A 14,192-nucleotide genomic window follows, 5' to 3' on the forward strand; every position below is an offset into this window, starting at 1 on the left:
TAGCATTAATATGCATGGGAGGATGATTATGGTTAGAGAAATATGCGCAAATAAAACATCTTTTATTATTTCCTTTTCTGGCCATGAATTTGATTCCCGAATTAGACATTTATGTGCAGGCGAGTGCGTCTGCCTGTGGGTATTGTACTGTATATGTGTTCAGGGGGCGTCTAGGGGGTTGGGGGCGGGGGAGGGGGTGTCATTTCTGCCCCTCACTGCGGGGACTGCAGCAACGGGATGGCAGCCCATTTTAAAATTTAATAAAAACCCGGAGTCCACACTGCGAGCGTGCACCGGTGCTGTGGCTGATAGTGGAATGGATGCATGTTTGTCCTCTCAACCTTGCTCAAGTATTGGGTAAACATGTCTGAAAGCATTTGGTAATTGCCCATATGTACGTGCACACACACACACACACACACACACACACACACACACAGACACAAATACCCACAGAGACACACGGACACAGACACACACACAAATAGACTCACGCACATGCGCGCACACACACACACACAGACACACAGACACAAATACCCACAGAGACACACGGACACAGACACACACACAGAAACAGACTCACGCACATGCGCACACGCACACACACACACACAGAAACAAATACCCACAGAGACACACACACATGGACACAGACACACTCACATACACATGGAGACACACACACACATACTTGCACAGACACAAACACACACTCACAGACACAGACACATACACATGCACACACACCAACTCAAACAGCCCACACAGACACAAGTGCACACAAAGCTACCCCATCTACTCATAATCAGTTCACGGAAATTCTGTGAAATTATAAACACGGTGTTATAATGAGGAAACTGAACATCCAGTCAAATCGCAGGTTCGTGTCCTGAGTGAGACGCTGTCATTGTAGCCTTGAGTTAATTCTGCAAATGTTCAACACATAAAAATCTAAATGGATTGTATGAGAGAGTAAGCTATAATGGATAATCCTGGATAAGTGTACTTACAGTTTACGTAATACTAATACTAATAATAATAATAATCTCTGTTTATTTTGCATGTAGTTGAACTGAAACGACCTGGCATCTTGTTACAACGTCAAAGCCAGTTTGCAGAGGCCCAGCACTTACAGTAAAGCGCACATTTATTTCGGCTCGACGGGTCCATTGATTCTGGCACTGCAGAGCGGTTTCTCAGCCTGTGTTCTGCTTACTGTATTTCCTTTGTTTGCTGACCCGCACCGAAGGGACTCGGCGAGAAAGACAGAAACTTGGTCTTACACCAAGTTTTTTACGTTTAAGTTCCCCCTCTGTCAAAATTAATGAAGCATGTCCCCTCTTTTGTCACGATTTGACGTATTGATCACAGTGGGTCTCATGCGCGGCGTGTGAAGTTTTGGCAACTCTGCTCGGCCTTAATGGTCATTAAGTGTGTGGATTAGACTCTCCTCTCCACTGGAGACCGTGACCTCCCTCCAATCCTCAGATGGCGTTTTGGGTACTCGTACTGAAAATTTTGTGCGAGGACAGTGGCACGATTGTTTGGAACAGCCATCAACTCGAACTTTCAAAAGACACACAGCCTACAGTACATATTGCAGTTCTTCAGTTGGTGCATTGCGTCATGTACTGATATCATATTTTATTTTATACCGAAGGTGTTTACATCAGCCTAAAGGGAGTGTTGTTTAATGCATGGAAAACAGTTCCTTTAATGCGTACATCCCTACAGTCAGGTTTTTAGTACTACGAATGGGAAAGGGTAACCGCAAATTTAAGCTGATTTCTAACTGATGTGGAAGGGCAGAATCGAGCCATCTCCCCGCTTTTAGACATGAGAACGAGGCTTGTTTTTTTTGTTTTCGTGGGTGACATGCCGAACGTTATTCCGTACAGTAACCCAGGTTTTGGGCGGCTCTGCGTGCCCCCTGACCTTCACGCGGTGTGACCTTGCCTGGCATCTCCACAGGACTGCTGGGGCCGCTCACTGTGTTCCTATGGTGCCCTGGCACCTTTTTTCCAGGGCTGGGTCTCCGTTGAACCGAGGGCTAAAGGGCTAATAGCTCCAGTACCGACGCTCAGATATAATCCCCCGTGATGCGGAGGAAGAGTGAGTCGGGGACAGTCTCTGTAAGTGCTGGCATCAGAGAGAGGTAAATGGACTGCATTTATATAGCGCTTTTATCCAAAGCACTTTACAATTGATGCCTCTCATTCGCCAGAGCATTTAGGGGTTAGGTGTCTTGCTCAAGGACACTTCGACATGCCCAGGGCGGGGTTTGAACCGGCAACCCTCCGACTGAGCTATGTCGCCCCGAGAGGTGGTGAGAGAGGATTGAGACGGGGAAAGAGAGGGACGGTGGTGTGGTGCACTTTGCAACCAGGTTTACCTTTTCTACTGCTGAAAGTGGTGATGCATATACGCCATAGAAAGTTAGCCTACATATTCCAGGTGTGTGCACTGAAATTTGTTCTTGACATGCAATCAGCAAGTTAATTAGATGCAATATCAGTTATATTTTCTTCTGGTTACAGAGTTTGCTCACTTAATCTTACTCTTAAATTAAGTATGATCCTGAAATGTCTTTGTGTGACTTGCTCACATACTATGTGTGGATTCAGAGCTCTTGTTCTCAAATTGATGCCTATAGGAATTACTATGCTGTGTTTTTTTTCCCTGAAATTCATATTATTTTTATAAGAAAAATTATATAAGAAAAATCATAAATTGAAGAGCTATGACAAGAGTCTGTCATGTTGAAATGTGGTTTAAACAAAAGATACATCACTTGCATTTGGGGAAAAAAATGGAATGAATTATGGAACTATATTCAGCGTAAACAAAACCGATTTATTATTTTATATGGTCCATTGTCTATGCATATACTGTTTTCTAGCATTGTACTGACAGCTGCTTTGAATAGCCTACATGCTGTCTCCAGTGAGCTGTCTGTCGAGGCATGTCTGTAAAGAGCAGATCATTAAGCACAAAACAATGGAAATATGCTGAACATCAGCTTTTGTAATATTCTCGGCAACCCCTCTCTGGGCTCTCGAAGCAGCGGAACAGCAGGAGATTCTGGAAGCAGGAAGCTGAGTTCTCCCTTGACTTTGAACTGCTGGCTTGAAATTGAGTCTGATTGTATTGGACTTGGTTCCAACCATCCGAACGGAAACATCGCAAATCATTTAATCTTAGTTTCTGGACAGAACACGTCAATGAAGGATCCACACTGAAATCAATGAGAAAATGCAAATCATAAGGATTTTTATGGTGACTAATTGTGTTATTTTTAAACCTGTGCTCATTCTTTTGCAAGGCTAACAAGGCAACCAACCCTGTTCCTACAGATAAAACTACGCCTTTTTTTTTTTTCTTTTTGTCTCCAAGTCTGTGAATTATTAGTCAAACAACCTTGACCCACTGGGCCGTTTGGACAAATCAAGCCTTAATTGTAATGAATTTAGCAGTGGGATGCTGTGTAAATCACGGGGAAGTGCTAGACCTGCGTTGGCTACATCTGCGGTCGGTCATCGTAAATCTTCTGCGGAAAAGCAGGGAGCCTCACTGCAAATTTTAGCTGGCGCTGGGGCTGAGATTAAATGCAGCAGCAACAGGCTTATTAATTGAAACCTTTTTTTTAGGTGTGAGGTCACAAATGTGTGATTAGAATGGTCTTAACTCAACATTCTAATGCTGATGTAACGATCACTGGTAATTTAAAGCAGTGGAGTTCCAGACCACTGACTTAACATTCTAGGAAACCAGCTCTTAAAAGGGTCAGCTAACTTTAATGGAAGTAAAAAAGTTTCACTTAGCAACTCTATGGCTTCAGTGTCAGAAAACACTGGGTTTAAACATGACATATGGCATAAATATTTAATTAAGGACAAAGTGAATTAAAAGTGCATTGTTGACTGGTTGAACCACTGCTCCAGGGCCTTCTAAAAATGCACACATGTGGGTTCATTTTGTATTAAATATAGTAATTATTCTTTGTTGGCACTAATTCCGGCACACTGGTCTTTTCTTGACAGGAATACATGGATTCTAACAAGTGCGTTGAGGAGCTGCTCAAACAGCTGGAGGAGGAACAGCTTCATGTGAGAAGGCAAGTGGAAAATGAAACTGTGAAGAAATGTTTGACCTTGTTGGGTGGTTGGCTGCATTAACTGCCACTTTTCAATGGAGGTAAACCAGGCCCGGTCATATCTTGAAGCACGTATTTGCGGAGCTCGGTGGAAAGGCTCAAAAATGAAGGGCATAATGTGTAAAGGCAGCCTTTATGTGGCTGGGGTGGGGTGGGGGGGCTTCTCATCGATTTGTTCCTGGGAAGATTAAATGGAAACAAAGACAAAGTGGACAGAAGAGATGATCTGGGTGCGGGTCAGAGTGACCCGGGCCCAGGGCAGCCCAGTGCTTAACCCGACAAATAAAGTGTCACATAGCGGAGGGGAAAAAAAGACGATTTAAAAAAAAAAAAAAAAAACTTTTGCTCTTTTGTGTCTCGCTTTACATTTCAATGGAGTTCGGGGGTTGCCCTGTCCACGGTCCATTTTCCCCCTCAGTGAGCAGGGGGCCTCCGGGGCCTTGGTCAGAAATGGGCGTGGCCGAGGCTGGTGACCGGAGACTTTGCCTCGTCTCACAGAGAAAAAGGTCCTTCCTCAGTCAGACCTCGTGTTGTAGCTCAGGGATGGCCTGCTGATCTCACTGTGTCACACATTCGTGGGTCCTTTGCCGTGGCCATAGCTTTCTTTTTACTAGGTTGGCTGATATGTGTGGGGGAAAAAGGAGGGAAATGGAATTATCTAGAAAAATGTTCTCAAAGGCTACATAAAATTAAAAAAAATCAAACCTTCTTATTTTAAGATAAATTGTTTAAGAACGTGACCAAGACTTTTTTTTTTTTTTTGCATTGCATGCATTTGCATGTCTTCAAGACCCGTATTTTCAAAGGCATTCATCCAAACATTTTCAGTCAGTTCAGTGTTGATACACGCATGCGTGCGCATGCGTTTGTGGCGCCTCGCCATGCGAATGAGAGAGATGAGCTCACGTCGCATTGTTTCCCTCGCATGCTTGCCCTCATCAAACTAATGCGACGCCTGCATTAAAATGCCAAGATTGAGAGTCATCGTCCTTCTTCCGTAGGTGACCACACGCGGCCGTTATACTACAGGATGTACGACCCCCCCGGTCTGTCCTTGCCTCCCTAAATAAAGACACAGGCTGACACGTATCGTTATCTGTACATTAACCACAGCAAGGCTTCTTTCACAGAGCATCCGGCTGACAAAGTGGACAATAAATACAGTCAGACCCGAAGGCTTCTGAGAATAGTTGTTAATGTATTGGCACATTGGCAGAGGAACGGACCCGCGTTCCCGTAGCAGCGGGGGGAAAAAAAAATATAACAGGGGGGTCTGCCGCTCATTTAGATAATGGCTTATGCTCACAGTAGATTCGTCTGGGTCATTTAAACAAATCCAGCCTTAATTGTAATTCATTTAGCATTTGGATGCTTCATAAATCACGAGGGCCAGCGCGGCTCCTCGGGACCTTCCATTAGCCCCACTTGCTCTCGATCATCGTAAATCTCTGCTGCGGAGCGGGGCGAAGACCTGGGCGCATGCTGCGGGTTTACTTTGCGCCGAGGGAAGGGTTCAGTCTAACCGCAGCGTGCACCGTCACAGTGACTAAGAACGTGTTGCTTCAAATGTTTTTTCTGTAAAGCACTTTTTTTTTTTCCCAGTGAGGTAACAAAATGGAATTACATTTCAGAATCTGGCATTTTCGATTTGATGAAGCAATTTGTGCGTGTGTGTGTGTGTGTGTGTGAGTGTTCATGTGCGTGTGTGTGTGTGTGAGAGAGAGAGAGAGATAAACAAAAACAGTTTTGGCACGTGGGGCAGAAGTCAATGTGTAATTTGGATTTTCTAATGACCCATAATATGGAGATGGCGGGGAGATAGTATTGATTATATCTTTATGAATTGCTGAACAGAAGGTACAGAGAAAGCTCCAGAATTCAGACAGCATGTGCACCTGAACCACAAGGGGGGGGGGGGGGCCACGGTGCCTGCAGTTGGACAGATGCCTCTGCAGATCATATCAGAGGTCACCGTGGTGACCGTGACTCACCTCGGACTCTCTCTCTACTGTGGGGGGGGGGGGGGGGTCACGCTATTCTGGAGCCGACTGTGACTGATTGATCCAAACGTACATTTGTCAGCCTGGAATAAAACAAACTAAAAAAAAAAGCAGGCACATGTGGGGGCACCTCAGTTCCTTCAGTTAAGCTGCACTGATGGGGGGGGTCCTTTCACAGAGAGGTGACTTGCTCACTTTCTCACTACCCCCCCACCCCACCTCTGAAATCACAACTAAGATGGGATTCGTTATCAAAATAATCCGCAATGTAAATTTGGAGCAGAAACATCCATAAAGTTCAATGAAGAAAGGGAACAAAATTCAGATAATTAAGCGCCATACTTCATTTCCAACTCAATGCCTCCTTTCTTTCAAGGTTTAATTAACGTCAGCAGGACCTCCTTTATCTCCGTACACAAGCAAAGTGCATTGCCCCTGAGAGACAGAAGCAGCTCTTGTTGTATAATGCCTCTCTCCTGAGCCCGCACTGTAATATACAGTGTATAGTGCGTCATATGGCCCACAGCTGTTGCTTTTGAAATATGTTGAATCGCTGTACTGCTATGCTAAAGCTCCTAAAGTGTATACCCAAGTAATAAACAACCTGACGTACACTGTGGAGCTGCATTGAAAATGGTATGTTTTGTGTGGACGAGCTGAACATTGGGACCTATTTTCGAGTGAATGATTGCCGTCTTGTGAGACGTCAGTAGTGTGGCGTGGAGTGCCTCAGGTGTACTGAAAAAAAATAATAACAACGGGAGCGAGGGATAAAAGCCACCAGGGTCAGATTGAAAGCATCACAGAAGGAGAGTGGCATGATCAAGATGTTGGGTCTCTTTTAGCCGAGCCACGGAGCGGATCACTTCATGAAAATGCATAGGAGCTCGGTCTAAGCACACAGACCCGCCCTCGCCCTTTCTCTTCAGCTGTCTGCAGCATCTGCTGTGAAATGTGGAGGAAGGGGGGGGGGGGGGGGCTCTGTGGAACCCCCACCCACCCAGACACACCCACACACACACACACACACTCACAACGCGCACACGCACACACACACCCATTTACAACCCACACACACACACACACACATACACACACACACACACACACCCACACCCAAACAGAAACACACACACGCCCACTCACAACCCACACACACACACACACACCCAAACACATGTGCGCACACACACACACACACACTCACAACCACCCACCTCACCACACACACATGCACGCACACCCTCAAACACGCGCGCACACACCCACACACATGCACGCACACTCCCTCCCTCCCTCTCTTGCTGTCATGCAGTGTCAGTGGGGAATAGTGCTTAGGACTCTGGTGTCTGTTCTTGGGGTGGGACACTGTTATTGTGCATTCAGGTCCGATTCCTGCCCCCGCTATCCTGCACTAATGGATTTCATGCTTTGAAACTGACTTGCAAATGTTTTTTTTTTTTTTGTTTAAACTACTATGTCTTTTTTATGATTAAAATGACTTCACACTATGATTCATCAGAGATATTTAATGGTATTTTGGCCGTAACATTCAGCATAGAAATTTTTAACACCACAATGCCTCAATTAAAATATATTATTGATTTAATTTCCCTTTAAACTGTCAGCCGTAAATGGGTCATACAATTGAGTGGGTGAGTAATATCCCTTCATAATTCATGCCTTTACATGTGTGGGCTTACTTGAAAGTATTATAAGACCTATCGAGCTGCTTTAGCTTTCTGAAATTATTTATGGTTTTTTTGGGTCATTTCTACAGTTAAACAGAAGCTGGCAGTAATAGCGTATGGCAACAGATTTGGGTGGTGCACTGGCTCATAAGTGCCCAGTTCTGGGCCTGCATATGTGCCAGATTGTCCTTATTCTGGGCCTAGCAGTATGGAGATGCAGGTGTGCTGTCTGTGGGAGCATATGGATGCTTTTGGACATTGAGGAGCATGACGGACTGGGGCAGAGGTCATAGACCCTTTCCAAATTAGAAAACTGCAGTCAATAATCCCCCTCTTACTGGGCTGGGGACAATATGGACTGACTTTTCCTGTGTCTGTACTGTGTTTGTGTGTGTGTATGTGTTGTGTGTGTGTGTGTGTGTGTGTGCGTGTGTGTATATGTTGTGTCCACATTACACTTCTGCAGCTGCTTGCTGTTGAGTGTTCTAATGCGTGTGTTGTATGAGGGTGATTTCTGCCTGATCTTGAGAGAGCTGAATGTCAGTTTAAACTAAACGTATGCCCTTGGTTGGGATAGTTGAGCCCCTGATTGATAGATGAATAGGGGGCTATGTATAACTCAGTCATGGAATTTGCTTGTACAGTAGGTGGGGTTAACAATGCTCTAAGAAAAACACTCCAATTCAGAAAAGGGGAGAAAGAAGATAGATTACCTTACATTACAGGCATTTAGCTGATGCTCTTATCCAGAGTGACTCACACAACATTCTACATGGCATTTACAGCATACATCCATTTATACAGCTGGATATATACTAAAGTGATGCAGGTTAAGTACCTTGCTCAAGGGTGCAATGGCAGTGCTCTACCTGGGAATCGAACCTGTGACCTTCAGGTTACAAAACCAGTTCCTTACCCGTTATACTACGCTGCCAGGTAGAACTCGTTTTCTTATAATAGGCCAGCCCATAAGACAAGTATTCCTGTTTGTTTGTGCAATGGGAAATGTTTTCTCAGTGTTGAATAGAAATCGGCATTTTGTCCGAGGGAGGTCATCGGGAGCGTGTTTTTGGGACAGTGTGAGGGTCTTTGATCCGTCAATGGGGGGGTGGCCCTGGCCTCCGGATCCGCCTCCCTGCCGAAGCTGGTCTCAGGAGATGAAAGGCATAGGCCTAATCCTCTAGGAAAATTTGCTGCCCTCTCTCTCGATGATGGGGATAACATTGAGATGCTGCAGTGCTGAGATGCTGCCGGAGAGCTGGCAGTCCGCTTGCATGGGGGTCACGTGTTTTTACAAGTTTAATGGGCTGAGATGCCCCGGCCTCTAATTCAGTAATTTGATAATGCTAAGCTCAGCCGAGACCTAATACACTCAGTGGTATGTTTAGCCTTCCCTCTCGGGAGAGCGGGATTTAGAGTATTACATCGATTAAAAATCTATTTACTGGATGAGTTATAATAAATATTTATTCAAAAACCATGTCTAAAAGGATTTTTTTTTCTTTTTTTTTTGCTTTTAAAATATCCATTAAGGGAAGGTTTCTAGTCTTCAAATAATGCATTTTCTTGCAGTTGATTCACGTATCGATGGAAAACAAAATGGATTTCTGAAAATAAATGAAAATTGATTACTTGCGGGTGTTTTTATGTGTCTATTACGGAGTCTTTTCAAGCCTATTAATCTTTCAAATTGAAAATAATTTTCTTGTTTCTTCACGGTATTTCTTTTTGACATTTGCTTGCTTCTTTGCCCTTCACTTCAACATTTGCTATTTGTGATGGTCAGTTATTACTGTTCTGTGCCTAATAGAATTTATGCACGCTGATGTCACAATCTGGTGCTCAGTCTCTTCCTCCAACTCTTCATTGCTGGAAAAAAAATTACTTCAAATCCCTCTTCAAAACCACCTGGGCATTGCACTGTTCTGTCTGCAACCAAAGCTGTGGAATATGATGACATGCATGCTGTAGCAATGCTGTTCAGTTTTGAAATGTTTTCTGCTCACACACTTGTTAATAGCCCAGTACTGGCGAGTTGATTTGGTGGTGAACCTGTTCATTGGGCAGTGTTGAGTCCAATCGCTGTAGCTGGCATCTGTCCAGAGTGAGGATTAGCCATTAGCCGGCCTTGATTTATGGCTCATTGTCACCATGGCGATGTTGTCAGGCCTAGTATGTATCAGACTTTTTTTTGTGTGCTGAGGACACTTAATAGAATGGATTTATGATGCTTTTAACTTGATACTTACTCAAAGCTGTAGATTGTCTCCTTCATTCTTAGAAATATAACTTTTCATCAGTGTGCACTGATGCCCCTGGAACATTTAGCCTGAATCCTGTACCCTTTGCTACTCCTTCAATGCCGACTGGATGATTGCTTCACCCCTTGAGATGTGTTTGAGGTGAGTTTCTTAATATCCTGGACTCAAGGTCAGGAAGATCTCCCTGCAGTCCTGAGTCGAATGGCGCCCCGGGCAAGGGAATAGCCGTCTACATCGGTGCTAAAGTATGTGTATCCACAGGGGAGATTGTGTACGTCAGCCTTATTGTACGTTGCTTTGGCAAATAAACGCAATGTAACGCAATGGAGAGACATGACGCACAAGTACAAACCCCAAAACGTTGCGTTGCATCGATAAAAGGAAAAAGTGAAGCCTGATGGCTCAGTCAAGCTTGCGGTAAGTAAGACGCAGCGCACGTTGTGGCTGTTCCGAGCATCTCTTTCAGATGAAACTACATTTTTCCAAAGCCGGTCATGTTACGTTCTCATCCGGTTAGATAACGCCAGGGAAACGCGGATAATGGGTCCGCTTTTCCATTATGACGTTACGCAACCGAGAAAAAAAAAAACTGCTGGTGTTTGCTCCACTTGGCTCCAGTTCAGTAGCCTCATTTGTTGATTGCATACCATATTTCCATATTACGCTATTAAATCATGGGAGGGTAACGATTTATTGTGCTTTTGATGTTTGAGCTGCGTGGTGTAGGCATTGATATAATCGGTTTTACGAGCTATTCTAGAAGTACCTGTTTTTAAAGATGTTTAAATTACTTGTATCGTTTCCCGGTACTATATTGTGAATGGGAAGGAGAGAACAGCCTTTGATTGTTTTTGGTAAAAATTTTCTATTTTGAAATATGTTAAAGGTTTCACATTAATGGATCGATAAGAAAGCTGTGTGCGCGCACACACACACACACACACAAACGGTGTGAATCTGTACATTTCAGTTGTCACAGTGATTGAATCTGTTGCTTTTTGCTCATATTTACTTTTACAGGAATCTAGGTTTGGCTGTGGTGTTACTGGTACTTGGAGTTGTTTAGTTGTTTTAGGTGTGGCTCATACCTTTTAACCATCTTTAGGATGACTGAAAAGTTCATAGTATATTACAACTAAAAATAGCTTTTTTGGATTTTGTTTCATACCCTGATACCTTTGGTTCCCAGGGCTGAGTCCCTCTCCCTGCAGCAAGTCCTCCTGTTCGCTGGGTGCTGTGCGCAGTCGCTCAGACACACCCCATCAAAACCCTACCGTAACGAGACGTGACAGGACTGCGGTATAACACACACACCACACACACACACACACACACACACCACACACACACACACCACACACACACACACACACACACACACACACACACACACACTTACTGCTCTTCTGGGGTTATATAATTGCATTAGCGGGCAGAGCCACAAGTCACAAGGGCTAGTGCCCTTACTGTCCCCAAATCTCGGGAAAGCCAGATTAGCTGGAATTCTGTGGAAAAGGGCACAAAGCCCGCTGTCACATGCACGGGATGTTGCTTCCACTTCTGCGGCTGGCTCAGACGCTGAGGTCACCCTTAAGGCCATTACAGTGAGGGGGGGGGGGGGAATAAACACAGGAGTGTAGGTATGCTGGCCGCTTACTCGCGTTCACAACAGTGTCGCATCGTGTAATGTCCTCCCCTTTCTTCAGCGTGTGGGTTTTTTCCACGTGGGCGTTCAGACCAGACGGCGAATAAGCTAGCTTCGTCTCTGATATCTCATTAAAAATTTGACGTACTCCGCGAATAACAATGAGTCTCTGGCCACAAAAGATATTCAAGGACTAGAGGGGGAAAAAAAAAAAAAAAAAACTGCACAGGGACGTACCGGCCTTCGTCCGCCCGACTGTAAAAGCACTGCCAGAAGTGTGTGTCTGTCAGCTGTGATTACCCCCTCCTCCTCAACCACCACCCCCCCCCCGTCCCCACCCCCCGTCCCCCCCGTCCCCCCGTCCCCCCTCCTCCTCTCTCTGACTGTCCCGGCACAGCAGGCTACGTGGGGGTGTGCGTTTGTTTCCAAACAGAGGGGTCTGTCACCTGCTCCACCCCCCCCCCGCTGTGTGATAAGCAGGTCCTAATGAGTCGAGCCGGTTCAGACCCCAACACTTTCTGTTTCCAGCGCTGGACAATGCAAACCCGACCGCAGCCCGAGCGCTCCTGCGGTTATTTCGGCCTTTTCACCGGGTAGTGTAAGGGCCGTCTGGTCTGGCCCGGCCCCACAAAAAAAAAGAGGGGTTTTCCAGGCAAAAATTCCCTTCTTCGGCTTGCGCTATGGATAAACCGGAACAACGAACCCACCCTAAATGTCTTCTGTGAATATTCCACTGTGTGAATGCAATATGCATGGCAATATTTCAGATATATACGTGCAATGCAAACTGCTTTGTGTAAGCCTATCCAATAAGCAATTAATTGTAATAGTCAGTGGAGGGAGAGAGAGAGAGAGAGCATGCTGTATAAACATCAACCTGAGCTTTTGATTTGATTTTTTATGCCAACATGCAATTGGATTGTCTGTCACTGTGCTTTTGCTAAATTACTTGAGTAAAAGGACCTTGCTGTGTCTCTCCAAGAGCCAGTTTTTTTTTACTGGGCTCATCAAACAGTTCAATTTGGTTGGTTGACATTTTTAAGGGTGAGGCATATTTCAGGAAAGCACTATAAATTTTTTGAAGCCAAGATGCATTCAGAGTAGCAACAGTGCATCTGGAATCGTGAGATCAGTTCCTTTGTCACTCTGGGATCTATAAGCAAAGGTAGGGTATATGGAGCCAAAGTATGTTTTGTTTGCTATGAAATGTGGACATATTTCTAAAATTATGTATTTGTTTTTGTGAAAATAACCACAAAACAAGCAATCACTAAGTTATTTTCTTATTAGATTACATGTTTACTTGCAGTTAGAAGCCAAGTTCAGTTAAGATTTGCGCTTTATTATTATAACTAGATTTCTGTGTCACTTGGTAAGCGGAGAAAATGATGTGTCAGTCATGGCTCAGTGTAGGGAAATGATAATTGATCAAATTAAAAGCAAGTCAGCTTCTCAATATTTCTTGATTATGTCACATGTTCACTGCTCTAGGCCGGCCTCCCTCGGTGTACGGACCGATTTTCTCTTCATCTATCTTTCCAGTTTGGAGGCAGAACAAAAAAACTAATTGGTGGCCACCTGCTCTCGAGATGAAATTAGTTTCAGCATGAATAAACATTTGCTTATGAATCAGCTGCATTTATTAAAACTGGGCAATATTTTAACCTCAGACTAGACTAGACTCGTGGAGCTGAGTAACTGTCACATGAAAGCAACTGGGGAAAATGTATTGGATTTTTCTTCAAGGTGTTATAGTGATGAGTATGGATTTGTAACAAAAAACCCACCAGAGTGATGCCTCTTAAGATAAAAAAAAACTGTACTTTTAGTGCCGGGCCCACATTAACATCCTACATCTAAGAACTGACTTAGTTTCCAAACTCCAGTGTTCAGAATTGACAGGAAGATGATGCATATACATGGATGAATGGATGCCATTAAAATTTAATCTTCAGTTAAATAACGGACAAAAAAAGTGCAGCCACATCCATCTGTCGGTTCAGGGCAACCCGAGTTTCTTTCATTCCGAAATTGCCAATGATTTACCCCCTTCACCTCGTCTCCGTCCCCCGGTACAGATTGCTAATCTGATTAGTGTAATTGTTCATTTAGTACATTAGTTGTGGTGGATGTCGAGCAAAGTGACTGTGATTAGGTACGTTTTTTTTTTTTTTTTTTGGGGGGGGGGAGGGGGGGGCTTGGTTTCTTTTTTTAATGATGGCTGCTGTATCCAGGAGCCTTTTAATTCCCCTTTCATCCCTCCGGTTGCCGCTCCCCTTTTCACGGTGGCCTTATTTGGGAGGAGACAATAGACGGGGGGCCCCCTTCCCCCCCTGTCCCGTCCCGTCCCGTCCCACGCAGAGTTGTGTGTCTCAGGCTGCGGAGCGCTTCGGCTGAAAACCGGGCGTGATCGCGGCAGATGGACCTCAGCCCCACAGG

At 44.7% G+C, this 14,192-nt stretch overlaps 1 protein-coding gene across 6 annotated transcripts in view; it reads left to right on the forward strand.

The window, feature by feature from the left end:
• Positions 1-14,192, forward strand: part of LOC135251761 (nck-associated protein 5-like) — a 157,926-nt gene that overhangs the window by 32,737 nt on the left and 110,997 nt on the right. For all 6 annotated transcript variants that reach the window (XM_064329512.1, XM_064329508.1, XM_064329513.1 and 3 more), the window contains one exon: positions 4,044-4,121. In XM_064329512.1, the coding sequence (XP_064185582.1) occupies positions 4,044-4,121 (78 nt within the window). The remainder of the gene's footprint in view (positions 1-4,043; positions 4,122-14,192) is intronic.

Source organism: Anguilla rostrata, chromosome 3 (assembly GCF_018555375.3).
Source record: "Anguilla rostrata isolate EN2019 chromosome 3, ASM1855537v3, whole genome shotgun sequence".
Lineage (NCBI taxonomy): Eukaryota > Metazoa > Chordata > Actinopteri > Anguilliformes > Anguillidae > Anguilla > Anguilla rostrata.